This window comes from Pseudorasbora parva, chromosome 25, assembly GCF_024679245.1.
Source record: "Pseudorasbora parva isolate DD20220531a chromosome 25, ASM2467924v1, whole genome shotgun sequence".
Lineage (NCBI taxonomy): Eukaryota > Metazoa > Chordata > Actinopteri > Cypriniformes > Gobionidae > Pseudorasbora > Pseudorasbora parva.
Window position 1 is genome coordinate 8,624,183 of NC_090196.1, and position 16,816 is coordinate 8,640,998.

General features: G+C 36.8%; 1 protein-coding gene across 6 annotated transcripts in view; it reads right to left on the bottom strand.

Moving 5' to 3' along the window:
• The window catches only part of brsk2a (BR serine/threonine kinase 2a), a 348,751-nt gene that overhangs the window by 163,061 nt on the left and 168,874 nt on the right, over window positions 1-16,816 (bottom strand). For all 6 annotated transcript variants that reach the window (XM_067435984.1, XM_067435983.1, XM_067435986.1 and 3 more), the window contains exon 2: window positions 1,037-1,131. In XM_067435984.1, coding sequence (XP_067292085.1) covers window positions 1,037-1,131 — 95 coding nt within the window. The remainder of the gene's footprint in view (window positions 1-1,036; window positions 1,132-16,816) is intronic.

A 16,816-nucleotide genomic window follows, 5' to 3' on the forward strand; every position in this document is an offset into this window, starting at 1 on the left:
AAAAATATCATAAAAGTATCATAAAGTAGCCAACATGAATTACAAGTGCATTGTTTTATATGCACATTATGTCCATGTGGCAGAAACAAGCTTCCATTAAACAATGCATTAAAGAGCAGGGCGTGAAACTTTTGAACAGGGTGATGTATACATTTGTATTTATATATATTTGATTTAGTTCTGCCTTTCAGAAACTAACAACTACATGTTTCCCAGAATATAAAATGAGTACAATTTACCCTGTTCATCCAATTAAAAAAGTTTATACACCCCAGATCGTAATGCATTGTGTTGCCTTCTTAAGCATAATTATTTTTTATATGATTGTCTGCATTTTTTGTGGAAAAACGGATGTTTAAAATATTATGCAGAGGGAAACCAAGTCCTATGTTTGGTGGTCCCTTTGTGTTTCATACCTTATTATTTTTCTAAAGTATTCTAAAATATTTAGATTTAGTTACAAAACGTGTCTAACCTAATGAAATGTAAATTATAGTAATAGTAATATTACTTAAGTATCTATTTTGTGAAATATATATATATATATATATATATATATATATATATATATATATATATATATATATATATATATATATATTTATAATATCTGTAGTGAAATACATTTTAAAAGTAACCTTCTCAATGTCAACCCAATTTGTTTAATACATCCAAATGGGCTGATACAAATAGTTTTCAGTGAATAAATACTTACATTTCAAACTATTTTCACAGAAAGTTTCACAGTAGAATTTCCAAAGACTTGACAAATATAGTGCATGAGTTACACTGACTACTTTTATTGTGCTTTTTGTAATTTTTGGAGCTTGAAAGCCTTTGGTCACCAGTCAGTTTCATTAAATGGAAAAGAGCAGCATTGACATTCTGTGAAATTTCTCCTTTTGTGTTTCATAAAAGAAAGTAAATCATATCAAGTTTTGGGTAAGTAAATGATGACAGGATTCATTTTGGAGTACAATTTTGTTCTATTTCTGTGAGTAAATCTGATATTCCCAGTGGAAGAATGAAATCTTACCTTCATTAACACGGATTCGCTGAGCTTTTCTCGGTTTACAATCTTTATGGCGACTTTCTGACATGTGACACAGTGGACTCCGAGCTTTACAAGGCCTAGAGGGGAAAAAAAGAAAGAAAAGGTTGAAAGAAAACTATTGGTCTAATCATTGGTCTGCATCCACAACATTGGTCTGCAACATGGCTGAGCAATTTATTTGCTCACAATTTAATCACAACTGCACAAAAACTCTCTCACAGGCCATTTCCTTTCACACACCAAAACAAGCGTGTTTCCCTGGGGATCTGGGAGACGCTCCAGTCATATCTCAAGACCAATGGCGTCAGGTATAGTAGATAAGCAAAACTGTGAACCAAATTGATGGCGTACAGCAACCTAAAGGTCTTTCTGCTTTATCACTCGTGACGTGAAGTTTCATGGTGCGTGAGCCGAACGGTGGCTCAAGGAAATCGTTTCTACAACGTCCGCCATACGGTTAACACTTTTATTAGTCAAAGTGTTGAATGTTTACAGGCGTGAAGAGTCATGCCTCATGGTCCCCCTCTCTTCTCGACTCTACAACACTTTCAAGGACTTTCTAAAGAAAAATCTTTAGCGTAAATACCTCAGGTCCTTCCACGATTGTTGAGCAAGCATTTTCAAACGAAACAAAAAACACTAAAGACGATTCAGCAAAGTTGTTTGCTGCACCGCGAATTGTTGGGAAGATAGGGAGGGTTTGACGCCTGTGCGAGGCAAGATAATGAATGTTTCATATCCTAAGGTGCACGCGTATCGGAAAACTGACAAGCGCATAAACGAAAAATGCTGTGATTTGCAAAGAGGATGCAGTAAATGTTTTTAGTTTGTAAAAAAGTGTAAGAAACCCCCACCTCACCCCAACCAAATCCTCGTCCCTGATGACACTCAACAGACACTCCTGAACAACCTCTGCTCTCATGTGACTCAATGGCTCTTTACAAGTCAAGGAAAAACGGCTGGTTTTGAAGGGTTTTACGATGGAGTGCACAACTGCTGAAGAGGAAAATTCTGTTTTATGTCTTCAATGAAACTGTGCTGTATCGTATCGCATCATATCGTATCATACATGAGCAATATCATACACATAGCCGTGCGATATGGCTGTATATCAGCACAGCTGTGATTTGGCCGTTGGTAATCACAGCCGTGCTTAGGTGTGTTTCCCGTACAACGATGTAATTCGCATCTTAACTACCATAGTACGATGAATCATTGAAGAAATCAACTAGCTAGTCACGACCATATTGTCGCAAACCACGACAATGTCGTCTGTCGTTTAACCACGTTGGTTTATGATGTCACGCAGGTGGTGGAGTAATAACTGCTTTAAAATCATTAGTTGGCGATCAAATTCATGCTATTTTTTGGGTATACATTATGGACATGGAATCGGAGTAATTCTCATTTTCCGCAGTTATTTTATATTTATTTCCAGATTCAATCATAGGCTCAATATTATAGGGCACATACGTACATGCGCAATCTTCAAAAACAGTGCTTTTCTCCATAAACTTAAACAAGTAAATAACATAAGTATTGGGAAATGCACCCAATACAAACCAGTTGCCTGGTTTATCGCACGGCTACGAGTGTGATATTGCGTTTATACAACAGTTTGACGGTACAAATGAGTAAACAAGCATATTATATTATATTATATTATATTATATTATATTATATTATATTATATTATATTATATTATATTATATTATTTAGGGCAATCAAAGGCAAATTCATTTTAACGGCACTAAATTTATTAGGCTAACGCGCGTTAACGCAGCGCGCATTTTCTGTTTGATCCGTAGCCCGTAGTTGGAGAAATCGGGATAAGCCATAGACGTAAAGGATGTAGGATGCAGCAGCAAACATTAATAGGGAAAGAAAACGAATATTATCATTAATATTCTAAACCAAAAGTGCAGTTATTGCCTATAAGCTATATTTTCTGTTTAACCATAGACACCAGGTCGAAAGAAAAGTCAGTTTACATCGAGCACATTCTCTGCAGTCCGAGCTCACTCTCGCTCATGTCTGAGGTAAATCATTACCACATCACCACTTACAGTACATGTGTTATTTTGAACTGAATGCATTACAATCGGCTAAAACGAATGCACAGGTTACTCTTCTGAACATGAACGCTCCGTTTCCCACACTGTTCACGTGAATCGAGGCATAGTTTGGCGCGCACACGCAAAATACCGGCAGCTCAATAGAGAGCGCGCCTCTCTTAAAGGGGCCACACTATATTCCTACTCGTGGAATACGGACCTCCTCCAGGTATGGTGCGGTACTGGTGTGCTCACAGGTCCGCATGACAGCTTTAACATTACCAGTTTTTCATACAAACTGTGCCCTGTTCCTGTGCCTAAACTACCAGTAATACTACCTTTATTTATATTCTTAAAATGAGAGAAATCCCTGCTTATTCTGAATTTTTAAGCTAGGCTTAAGAGACATGAACAGGTTCTTTGATAAACATCTACGACCTTTGATACATATCTAGTCTTCATGCTGTTTTATTGATTATTTTTGAATAAGTATTACATGGTTTCACTAATAATACACATACATTTGCATAAAGCATGCATATTTGTCCATATATCCATGTTGATTAGTGTATTAAAAACTTAATTCAAACTTAATTTAAGATACATTTACAACAAATAAAAATCTGCGATTAAATTGTGATTAATCGCGAGTTAACTCATGACAAGCATGCGATTAATCGCGACTAAAAATAATAATCGTTTGACAGCCCTAATTATATTATATTATATTAATCACACTCTTATTCAAGAAAATGCTTTCAAACCATTCAAACACGGCAAGGCAAAAGAGAACGTGCTGTCTGTGAATGTCCTGACTATGTGACAAACACATACACTCGCGCGCACACAACCTGTCAAAGATATTCTTTTAATTCATGCTTAAACAACCAATAACACAAAATTTTGTCAACATGAGTTAAATGTCTTAAGTCTTATATGAACTTAAAGAAAAAAATTAGATGAGTGACAGCGTGTCAGATCCGCGTCATGTTCGGCATCGGCAGCTCTTAAAGTGACAGCAGCCTAGAAAATGTTAAATTGTAGCTTTAATAAGGATTAATTAATATTTAATATAATATTCATGCAGTTAAGACTGCAAAGTGTTTGATAACTATTACATATCTTTATATTAATTAAACTACATGGCTACAGGTTAATATGATATTAATTGTAATGGATCTATGTAAAGATTGTTTTAGGACTTTCATTAAAAGTTTCTTTAAAGCCTAGTACATTTTGAAATTGATCGCTTTCAATTATACACTGTAAAAATTATATGTTCAATAAGTTATGACAACATATGTTTTTACATTGTTTTAACTCATCAAAATAAGTTAAGAAATGTTAAACTTTTTTTATTAGTTATTCAAAATGTAACTCATTTTTTAAAGTCAGTTTAAGTCGATTGTACTGCAAAAAAATTTTTTTACAGTGTACTGTGATGTCGAATGTCTATCATTAATGCTTACACACAAAAAAAACAGACATCAGTAGCAGTTTTATTATCATACTGGCCTTTATTCATAAAACGATGCCATTACATGTATAATATTTAAATATGTCTAAGATGTTTCTATATTAATTTGGTGAGTAACTGTAAAATTATTACAATATAAAAAGAAGTGTAATTAAGAAGTGTACACTCAAATGTGTTCAAGGTGTAAGGAAATGTGTTTTTACTTTTTAAATGATGGTCACACAATAAGACAATTTTAGAGTTATTAAATTTAAACTATTCCTGAAAAGAGCGTACATTTTCTTTTTCAAAACCATATTAGCTTTTCTATGTGAAGAAAAAAAAATGCTGTAATTTTATTCATTTATGAGTATTAATTCCGGCTGGACACCAGTCTCGGGTCTGGATCTGGACTGCAAATTGCTAATTGGTGACCTCTGATATAGGGATACATTATACGGTAAACCTTTCAGAGCACTCACTTTAGGTGCTCTGCCCTACCATAGGATAGAGACCGAGGGAATATCATTCAAATGTCAGCCGCAGCTAATTAAACAATAATGACACTTGACCGCGAACTCAACAGTCGGCAAGACTATTAGCATGGATCAGCAGCAGCCACAAATAAAGGGAAAAAAAATCTCATAACGAGGAAAACAGGAATAAAAATATCCCAAAAAACAAAAAAAATGTCCTCTCTCATAATCAAAGGCTTGTGTTTATGAGATTCAAGAGGCAAGGAATTTCATGCACTTTGAGCACTGTGACCTATTCCAGCGAGTTATGATAATACACAAAGACATTAGCACAAAATATATATGTAAAGAGCATATCACAGTCAGACGTCATACTGCATGACATTATCACAAAGATAGTGTATTAAGTCCGAGAGCAGAAGAAATGGCCTTATCAAACAGAAGGAAAAAAGCCATGCGACAGGAAAACTGCTCAACCAAACTCTTTGTGTGCGCTCCATCTGCTCTGATAAGAACTCAAGTACACTTGGTCGAGTCTCAGCGTATAAGTGACAACAGGGCGACCGCTCGCCCTGTATCGATTTCCGTCTTTGTGCACCTTCCCAATCAATACAATTAAAAGAGCTCCTGTCCACTGCAACATCATAATAATGGTCAAAAACACAATATTCATCTTGACCCAAGATTGAATATATGCATTAGCAATATATTGGAGTAGCCAATAGTTTAGGAGATAATACAGTTTATAGAGGCATAACATTATGACCACTGACAGGTGACAGCAAAATGCTGCAGCGAGATTTTTAACAAATAATAGAAAACGAGACCACATAACACCTGTATTGATAACCCTTCACTGGCTACCTGTTAAATTTAGAATACAATACAAGGTGTTAATGTTTGTTTTTAAAGCACTACATGATAGAACCCCAGCGTATATAAAGGACATGTTAATCCCATACCAGCCTCAACGTCCGTTACGTTCTTCCCAGAACATGCTCTTAACCGTCCCTCGATCTCGTCTGAGGCATAGTGGAGATCGCGCCTTCTCGGTCGCAGCCCCGGTACTTTGGAATGAGTTGCCGCTATCTCTGAAATCCTTGCAAAGTTTGGACACTTTTAAAAAGGACTTGAAGACTTATTTATTTCATCAAGCTTTTGGACTCTGATTGGGATGGAAACTGTGAGTGATTATGTGATTATGTGTTTGATTTTTGGTGTCGTGTGTGATACCCTGGCTTTGTATTTTTGTGTGTGTGTGTGTGTGTGTGTGTGTGTGTGTGTGTGTGTGTGTGTGTGTTATTGTACATTGTTGTATCTTTTGATGTTGTTTGATACTCATAGACAGCACTTTGGTCCATTCTAATGGTTTTGAAAGTGCTTTAGAAATAAAGTTGAGTTGAGTTGAGAGTTGAGTGACGTCTCTTCATCACGGCATCTGTTACTGGGTGGCATATATACAAAATTGAGACGGCTAGATGACTGGGTCAGATCCTCCAAAACTGCAGCTCATGTGAGGTGTTCCTGGTCTGCAGTGGTCAGTATCTACAAAAAGTGCTCCAAGGAAGGAACAGTGGTGAACCGGCGACAGGGTCATGGGCGGCCAAGGCTCTATATTAATATTAATATATCTATATTAATGCATGTGGGGAGCGAAGGCTGGCCCGTGTGGTCCGATCAAACTCAAACTGCTCAAGAAGTTAATGCTGGTTCTGAAAGGTGTCAGAATACACAGTGCATCGCAGTCTGTTACGTATCGACCATTATTTTATGCCTGATCAAGTATATTTATAGCCTGACAAGCCAGACCCACATCAAGATGTTTGGTCTGGAAACTCACCATTGACAGCTCAATCCGAGGGACGGATAAACGGTTGTCTTTCAAACTCCCTCTGCACGTGATAGGATAGCGCTACAACCAACCAGAGCAACGCAGGTGAAGCGGAGCTCGCTGATAGATTAAACATTCGCCGTATCCGGTCGGCAAAACTCCGAACACATCTTCCCTTTTTAAGAATGACCTCAGTGCTGTTCTTTTTTCTTTTCTCAGAGAAAAGCTGAACTCCAAGTCTTCCAGAGTCGCGGTCAAAGCTGATTCGAAAGGCCGCCGCTCGCCAGTTTCTGTGTTTACTAGAAGCACGCAAACGCAACTCGGCCGTCGTCATTATGGCCCCGCCCACCGACTCTATACACGATGTGATTGGCCCAGCAAGAGTTAGGCGAATACAGCTCAGAAGGCTATTGAGAGTTGCTAGACAACACTCACGGGCAGATTAAATTTGCTGCCGGTAGGGTGCGTCTAGATTTCTAGGCTAGTATATTTATGCAATAAATGAAAGACCAGCTGAACATTTTAAGGATAGCATATTTTGTTATTTTACTCAATTTTTGAGTCACTGTTCTTACAAAAAAATAAAATAAAAAACACTGTTCTGGTACCGTATTATACTAAATGATTTCCATTTAAAATTTTGATCTAAAACAGGGAACACACAAAAACAGAAATAATATTTAATAGTAATGTTTGAAAGGGAACTATGTTTAGTTAAAATTGTTGATACTACCCTGAATATCTTATCTTGTGCTCTCTTCATGTTATGATCACTCTGCCAAAATGAGCTCTATTTTGCTCTAAAGGATAAGCAGTTCGCAAATTCTGATTCCAGATGTAAAAGCCTCTTCTTATTGCTCCTCGTGACAGAAATAAGTGTTCTGCAGCTCTCATTTTTTTGTTTTGAATATTTACACAAACTTGTGTTTTTTCTTCATGTCTGTTGGCTCATGACTCGATTTGGGGAATCTTCAGTAACAATCATCTTTACACACATTTTAGCAAATTTAAATGATGCTAGTTCATCACAGAGGGAGGGTTTACTGAAAATTATACTTCCGGATATGTGTGGGTATTTGTCTTAAAAAAAAAAAGGGGAAAAAAAAAGAAAAAAAGAAAATAAATATATATATTATGCATATATATATACACTTAAAATCAAATGACTCTGAGGCAATATATATATATATATATATATATATATATATATATATATATATATATATATATATATATATATATATATATATACACACACATACACACATACACACACACATACATACATACATATATATATATATATATATATATATATATATATATATATATATAGCCTCCGAGTCCAAGACATTTGATTTTGAGTATCTGCCGATACAGAGTCCCTATCCGATACTTCCATAATACATTACATACATTAAATAAAGAAGAGCGAAAAAAAACAGGATGTTCCTTATTTTAACATTCAACAACTCTAACAAACAGAGCACTTCTGTGAGGTAACTTGAACAATCAAGCTACCCACACTGTAAAAAAAAAAAAAAAAAAACTTAGAAAAAATAAGTAACCTGGTTGCTTTAAAATTTTGAGTTCATTAAAATCAAAATTTTGAGTTAATACAATGAACATTTTTTGAGATTTGACAACCTTTATTAAAATATTATTAAAAGATTTTGTAAGCATATTGGGTAATTGTGTGTGTTGTTTCTGATGACGCAGTGAAACATGCCAAATAGTGCTATTTTCATGATTTATCACATTTTTCATGTGGTTCAGATATACAAATATTTTGAGTTTCTATTTATTAAAAAATATCCTTCATTGTATCAACTCAAATTTTTAATTTCAATAAAATCAAATTTTTAAGGGAACGAGGTTACTTACTTTTTTAAGTTACACCAACAAAAACCAACAAATTTGTTTTACAGTGTATAAAACACGTAACAAGCGAATAAAAGTAGTCACAGATATTTATTGAGATGAGTTGATCTTAATGTTTGAACTGCTGACATGATGATCCCGCCGCTCCGTGAATACACGCACGCACTCAGTCATATCTGATTCAAAAGATAGACCCGAATCACGAGACACACGAGAGCCACACTGTAAAAAAATGTTGTTGGTTTAACTTTAAAAAAGTAAGTAACCTGGTTGCCTTAAAATTTTGAGTTTATTGAAATTAAAAATTTGAGTTGATACAATGAAGGAAATTTGTTTAATAAATAGAAACTCAAAATATTTTTGTATCTGAACCACATAAAAATTTTGATAAATCATGAAAAAAAGCCTAATTTGGCATGTTTCACTGCGTCATCAGAAATAAAACACACACAATTATCCAATATGCTTACAAAATCTTTTAATAATATTTTAATAAAGGTTGTCGAATCTTACTTTTTTTTTCATTGTATTAACGTAAAATTTTAATTTCAATAAACTCAAAATTTTAAGGCAACCAGGTAACTTTTTTTCTAAATAATTTTTTTACAGTGCACTATTAAAGCTGATGTAATGTTTCTTTGAGTGGCAATTTTTTAATGTGTGCATAAACTTTGGATGGAGACGCCGATCACTTTTGGGTCTTTTCTTCACACAAATCAATGGATCACTTGGAATATTTGTACTTTTTGAATAAATTGTGCCTGCAATCGTATTTGTTATATATCCTGTGTTTTGTACACACATAATACACAAATGGGTAGGTTTAGGGGTGGGGTGGGGTTGGGTTGGGTAACATATTCAAACGTGTCTAAATAGCGTAAATATATATATATTTTTAATAAAATGTAAATAAAATTATGTTGGCTGATTAAATTGATAATCACACTCACACTCCAACACGTCAATGGCAAAATCTTAACTCAATATATAATGTCATCCTGATGATACATTCCCATGTCCAACGCGTCTGTGTCTGACACCAAAGGTTTCTCATTTAAATCAATGGTGTACCCTTCACGTCGAAAATGACACTAAAGGGGTAACCTGTGGTTTAAAAAGTGATGCAGAGGCGTCAATGTGTGACGAGTTGGGTGTGAGAATATAGGTGGTCACATTTTTACACCTCCCGAATGAGATGCAGTTTTATTCCCTCAGGCTATATTCAGTCTGAACAGTTCTCATTGTCTATCATAAATGTCCATTTGTACATAACATCTCATAATTGTACATATATAAAGAACATCTTAAACTGTAGACATGTAAATAACAATCTGGACATTCATACTATTGTCATGTATATGTTCATTTTTTCTGTCATGTCTGCATTACTTCTAATTAGTTAATCTCCATCCAGCAGAGCCTGTTTAGTTTCCTCATTTAGCATGTATATATTCTCCCTGTTCTGTTCTGTCCTTTGTCTGTTATTGTTTGTGTGAACATAATTGTGAGCCTTCTGAGTTAATTAAAGACATTGTATTCTCACCATTTCCTTCGTTATGCCCTTTCTCAACCACCAACCCATGACAACTATACTGCATTATTTAAATTGCCTTTTCTTTATAATATTACTATTGTTTTATATTTCATTTTTGTTAAATTCCTATGTATGTCTGCACTATATCTGATCCTTTCCTTCTGCACTGTAAGCTGTCAGCCTTGTGTATGTAAACATACTTGGCAATAAAGCTCTTTCTGAGTCAGATTTTCACAATGAGCCGAGTTTATAGATTTCATTATATTACTTAAGGAAAGATAATAATGAAGAGTGTTTGCAAGTTGCATTCAATAGAGTTCAGGATTGAATTGTGTTTGAATTTAAGGAAGGAAAGCAGGAAAGCAGAAGGAAAGTTAGGTCACCCTCATTCATATACAGTCCCTGACAAAAGTCTTGTCGCTTATCTATTTTCTAGAAATACCTGATATTAACCTGACTTTTAATTAATTCATTGGTGTTAGAAATAGCTCATATGAAAAGCTAAAACCCTCCTAAATGATGTTTAATGCACTGAAACAAATAATGTTCACAGAAAAAAATATTGATCATTTAATCAAGACAGAAAGGTCAAATTTTGGCAAGACAAAAGTTTTGTCGCCTATACAGAAATTGAACAAATTTACTGCAAATACAAAAATATGTCAGCAAATTAAGTTGTGGTGCTGTGAGATCCAAATGTAATATCTTGTATGACTTCCATGAGCTTGAAGGACTGCATCCATGCGGTTTGGCAAGGATTCATACAATTTATTGATGAAGTCATCAGGAATAGCTAAGAAAGCAGTCTTGCATGCCTCCCAGAGTTCATCAATATTCTTTGGTTTCGTCTTCCATGCGTCCTCTTTCATCCTACCCCACATATGCTCAATGATGTTCATGTCTGGTGACTGGGCTGGCTAATCCTGGAGCATCTTGATCTTCTTCGCCTTGAGGAACTTTGATGTGGAGATGGAAGTATGCGATGGAGCACAGTCCTGCTGCAGAATTTGGCCTCTTTTATGGAAGGGAATATAAGAGGTAGCTAAGATTTCTTGGTATTTTAGACTATTGATGTTGCCTTCCACCCTGCAGATTTCTCGCACACCCCCATACTGAATGTAACCCCAGACCATGAATTTTCCACCATCAAACTTCAATGTTTTCTGGGTGAATCTCGGATCCATTCTGTCTCCAGTAGGTCTCCTGCAATATTTGCGGTGACTGTGGTGTAATTCAACAGAAGATTCATCTGAAAAATCCACCTTCTGCCACTTTTCCAGCATCCATCCTTTTAGCAGGCTGTGGGCCTTGGCAAATGCCAAGTGCTGGCTTCTGGGCACTGATTCGACCATGGAGGCCATTTCGAGACAGAATCCTACAAACTGTTCCGGTTGACACAGGGACTTCAGGTGACCAGGTCTCGTGGAGCTCTGCTGAAGTGGAAAATGGGCTGGCCTTGGATTTTCGAACAACAAACGGTCCTCTTGAGCAGTTGTCTTGCGGGGTCTGCCTGACCTGGGCTTGTCAAAAATGTCTCCAGTCTCTTCAAATCTTTTTTATCCTCTGTACTTGACGCTGAGACACATTGAAGGTGTCTGCCACATCAGCAGTGGATCTGGTCTTCAGCCTCTTGATAATCAAAACTTTAGTCTCTGGGTAAATCTTCGGCATGTTTGCAGAGGTCTAGTTGCAGTTGATGTGAAGGTCTAGCATACTGGGGTTCTTTTTATACACACTTGAGACCTAATTGATCCATTATTAGTCACAGGTGAAGCTCATATGACAAGGTGACAACACTTATGTCTTTGCAAAAATTGACTCAATGGGCTTTACCAAGCTGTGAATATTAGAATACTTTTTGAAAGTTTAGTTTTTTACTGAAACATTATCACAAAAGCTGTTGGGATTAAAATGAGCCATTTCTTGTAAAAAAATCTTGATTAGAAATATATTTCAGCGGCACTTTAGGTCAATTTGTACACAAGCGACAAGACTTTTGTCAGGGACTGTAGTGATTTTTACTAAATAGATTGTTTCAAAAAAGCTTTTTGTTTTTCTAGATCAGCTCTAGAAAAAAAAGGTATTGTCCAGCTAAAGTAAGTTTTTGATTGTAACAAAAATCTTTGGACTTACTTTAGGAATACTTACACAACACCATTAAAAATAAAAAAAATATGAATTTGTTCTGGGTGTTAATTTGCATGGCAACAGTGTTTGATGGCTTGGGAACTTTGAAATGGGTTTTGAAATGATACCGGTATCATCTAATAAACGTAAAAAAAATTAAAAAAAATTAAAACATGAATCAGTGAGAGTGGGGATAACATGCACGTAAGCATTACATATGTATATATCTAAATTACAGCACATGCTTGCAATGACATATGCTGAACTGTTCATGACCTCAAGTTAGATTATTGTAATGGTCTACTGGGTGGTTGCCCTGCTCGCTTAATAAACAAACTCCAGCTGGTCCAAAACGCAGCAGCTCGAGTTCTTACCAGGAAGTATGACCATATTAGCCAGGTTTTGTCAACACAGCACTAGCTTCCAGGTGAAAGCATATAGAGTTGGGTGTGAATTAAACATGGCATACATTTTAAAATCTTGCTAAATACTTACAAAGCACTAAATGGTTTAGCTCCAGTAATTAAGCGAGCTCTTAACACATTATGGTCATAGGCCGTCGATTCTTTTCCAATAAGCACCTAAACTGTGGAACAGTCTTCCTAGCATTGTTCAGGAAGCAGACACACTCTGTCAGTTTAAATCTAGACTAAAAACAAATACACATAGAACATTATCAATTTTGTTAAACTACGTATATATGCACATAGGCATTCAAACGAGCTTGCATTTAGACTACAAACATGTCACCATTCTCGCAGATGTGCATTTTTTTTTTTTTTTTTAAGTTTACATGATGCATGATAACGGTATCATTTCAAAACTATTTAAAATCTGGTTCAGGGTTTGCGTTCTCTAGCCACCGGATGCTGTCGTCGTGCGGATGAGAGTTTTCTATTTTGTCTGAAAATGGTGTCATATTAGTGTTCATACAACTAACATTTGTAACTAGTATGTCAGTACAAACTTAGAAAGTAGACCTGACAAAGTCTTTTAACAAGCTTTTAACTTTGTAAAGGATTACAGACAGACAGACATGTAGACAGATAGATATGCTACCTAAAATGAGGGTACTACTACATAGAAAACAACCAAAAAATGGAACAAATGGAAAAGTTTCCTAAGCCCTGCACATATGTGGCTCCAATAACCGCCTCCTTATTCTAATGAGCCCCTCATGAATTATTCAAGAATCTATAATTATGCATTCCTTTTGCTGACGTGGAGTTTGAGGCATTAAAAATAGATCTGAGCGGAATGGCAGCACAAGCCCCAGTGGAGTCACGCTGCTGTGTTTTGACTGCTTCTTTTTTTCCTCACCACCACTAGATCCGCAATGCTCTCGGCCTGGATGTTTTTTGTTTTTTTTTCTGACAGGCCCCATCTCGTTGTCCCGTTCCCACTCTGGACGCATCACTGACAGGCTGAGGGGAATTTGGATCCCTCACAACTAAATTCTGTTGATGGGGCGGCCAGGGGGTTTTGCTGAAAGCATTTTTTTGTGTTTTATTTTATTATTTTTTTTGCAGGAGTTTGCTTCAAAAACACAATGAGTCGCCATTGCAACTTCCAGGACTGGTGTTTTTCCCGGCAGTGTACGCATACATGCTTTTGGACGTGGGCGTCTGTCATTTTAGCCAAAAAGACCTTTACTGCTCAGCCTTACGATACCTTCCCCCAGTAGGGGTGATCAAATTTTGAGGAGGTGCATGCATACATTTGAATGTCAATTAGACTCCGCTGACAGGTTTGGCGACGTGTGCAGACCGTCAAGTGTTTGGTTGTTGAAGCAAACGCAGTCACACGTGACAAACTGGGCCACCTACTGTCATCCGTACCACCATAGCACGGGGTAAATGTTCAATATAAGGTTTAATATCTGTTGACTCCTACAGGAAATAAATTATCATGCTTTTCTGCCTTAAAGATGCCATATTCTACACCTTTGTAGTATTCAATGCATTTTTCATTGGTATGGTTTTAAAATATGTTGCCAAACAATATATATATATATATATATATATATATATATATATATATATATATATATATATATATATATATATATATATATATATATATATATATATATGTCCTTCTCAAATTAGCATATTGTGATAAAGTTCATTATTTTCCATAATGTAATGATGGCATACAGCTCATGAAGACACAAAACTCAAAATCTCAAAAAATTAGCATATCATGAAAAGGTTCTCTAAACGAGCTGTTAACCTAATCATCTGAATCAACTAATTAACTCTAAACACCTGCAAAAGTTTCCTGAGGCTTTTAAAAACTCCCAGCCTGGTTCATTACTCAAAACCGCAATCATGGGTAAGACTGCCGACCTGACTGCTGTCCAGAAGGCCATCATTGACACCCTCAAGCGAGAGGGTAAGACACAGAAAGAAATTTCTGAATGAATAGGCTGTTCCCAGAGGCTGTATCAAGGCACCGCAGTGGGAAGTCTGTGGGAAGGAAAAAGTGTGGCAAAAAACGCTGCACAACGAGAAGAGGTGACCGGACCCTGAGGAAGATTGTGGACAAGGACCGATTCCAGACCTTGGGGGACCTTCGGAAGCAGTGGACTGAGTCTGGAGTAGAAACCTCCAGAGCCACCGTGCACAGGCGTGTGCAGGAAATGGGCTACAGGTGCCGCATTCCCCAGGTCAAGCCACTTTTGGGCTACAAAGAAGCAGCACTGGACTGTGGCTCAGTGGTTCAAAGTACTTTTTCAGATGAAAGCAAATTTTGCATGTCATTCGGAAATCAAGGTGCCAGAGTCTGGAGGAAGACTGGGGAGAAGGAAATGCCAAAACGCCTGAAGTCCAGTGTCAAGTACCCACAGTCAGTGATGGTCTGGGGTGCCATGTCAGCTGCTGGTGTTGGTCCACTGTGTTTTATCAAGGGCAGGGTCAATGCAGCTAGCTATCAGGAGATTTTGCAGCACTTCATGCTTCCATCTGCTGAAAAGCTTTATGGAGATTAAGATTTCGTTTTTTAGCACGACCTGGCACCTGCTCACAGTGCCAAAACCACTGGTAAATGGTTTACTGACCATGGTATTACTGTGCTCAATTGGCCTGCCAACTCTCCTGACCTGAACCCCATAGAGAATCTGTGGGATATTGTGAAGAGAAAGTTGAGAGATGCAAGACCCAACACTCTGGGTGAGCTTAAGGCCGCTATCGAAGCATCCTGGGCCTCCATAACACCTCAGCAGTGCCACAGGCTGATCGCCTCCATGCCACGCCGCATTGAAGCAGTCATTTCTGCAAAAGGATTCCCGACCAAGTATTGAGTGCATAACTAAACATAATTATTTGAAGGTTGACTTTTTTTTGTATTAAAAACACTTTTCTTTTATTGGTCGGATGAAATATGCAATTTTTTTAAGATTTTGAATCTTTATTTAAGGTTTGAAAACAAACACGGAAGAGAAGACAATGCTTAATGAAGTCGTATTTTTTGTTATTTTTGGACCAAAATGTATTGTCGACGCTTCAAAAGAGTCTAACCATCTAACTAACCATCTGATGTCACAAATGGACTACTTTGAGGATGTTTTCATTACCTTCTGGACGTGGACAGCAAGTGGGCATACACTTACATTCAAAGGACAGAAAGCCCTTGGACTAAATCTAAAATATCTTAAACTGTGTTCCGAGGATGAATGGAGGTCTTCAATGGTGAGTCATCAATGAAAGAAATGTCATTTTTGGGTGAACTAACCCTTTAAATAACTACTTAGCTATTGCTCAATTTAAGATTGAACATTGGTCTGGGGAGTCTGCTTTGTATTTTCTACTGCACAAGAGGCGTGATAAATGAGCATAATTCAAATGACACTGTATGCAATTAAGTCTTTCAACCAATCAGACTACAAGAGGCGTGATCAACGGGCATTGACCCATCGTTTGTCTATCTGTCATCGTGTTAAACCCGGCAATAGAGCGCCAGGTGGATAAGCCAGTCTGTGATTGGTTCTGGCAAACATGTAACAGAAGCAGTAGAAATTAATGTACAGCTTTCCAGACTGAGTTGCCGGGCGAAATCAAATAGGTGGCAGATCAGGGTGGGTTTACCCATTCTAGAGTTATCAGTCACACCACATTAAAGAGCATCAAAACTGCATTATCGTTTTGGTTTTGAAACTACCATAACTTTAAGACCATTATTTTGTATGTAAATTAAATCTGTTATGATTGGCTACATAGTAAATCCAACATAGTAAATAAGCATTGGTAAGAGCATTGAAATATGGGTGGTCACATGGTAATGAGCTCAAAGTCCCTGTCAGTTTATTCAGTAGGCATCTTGACCACAAGCAGTCCATCACTAGAGCTTCAAAACTGCTAGCTAAACTTATATTTAGTATGCATGTTAAAACAATAATCTGATC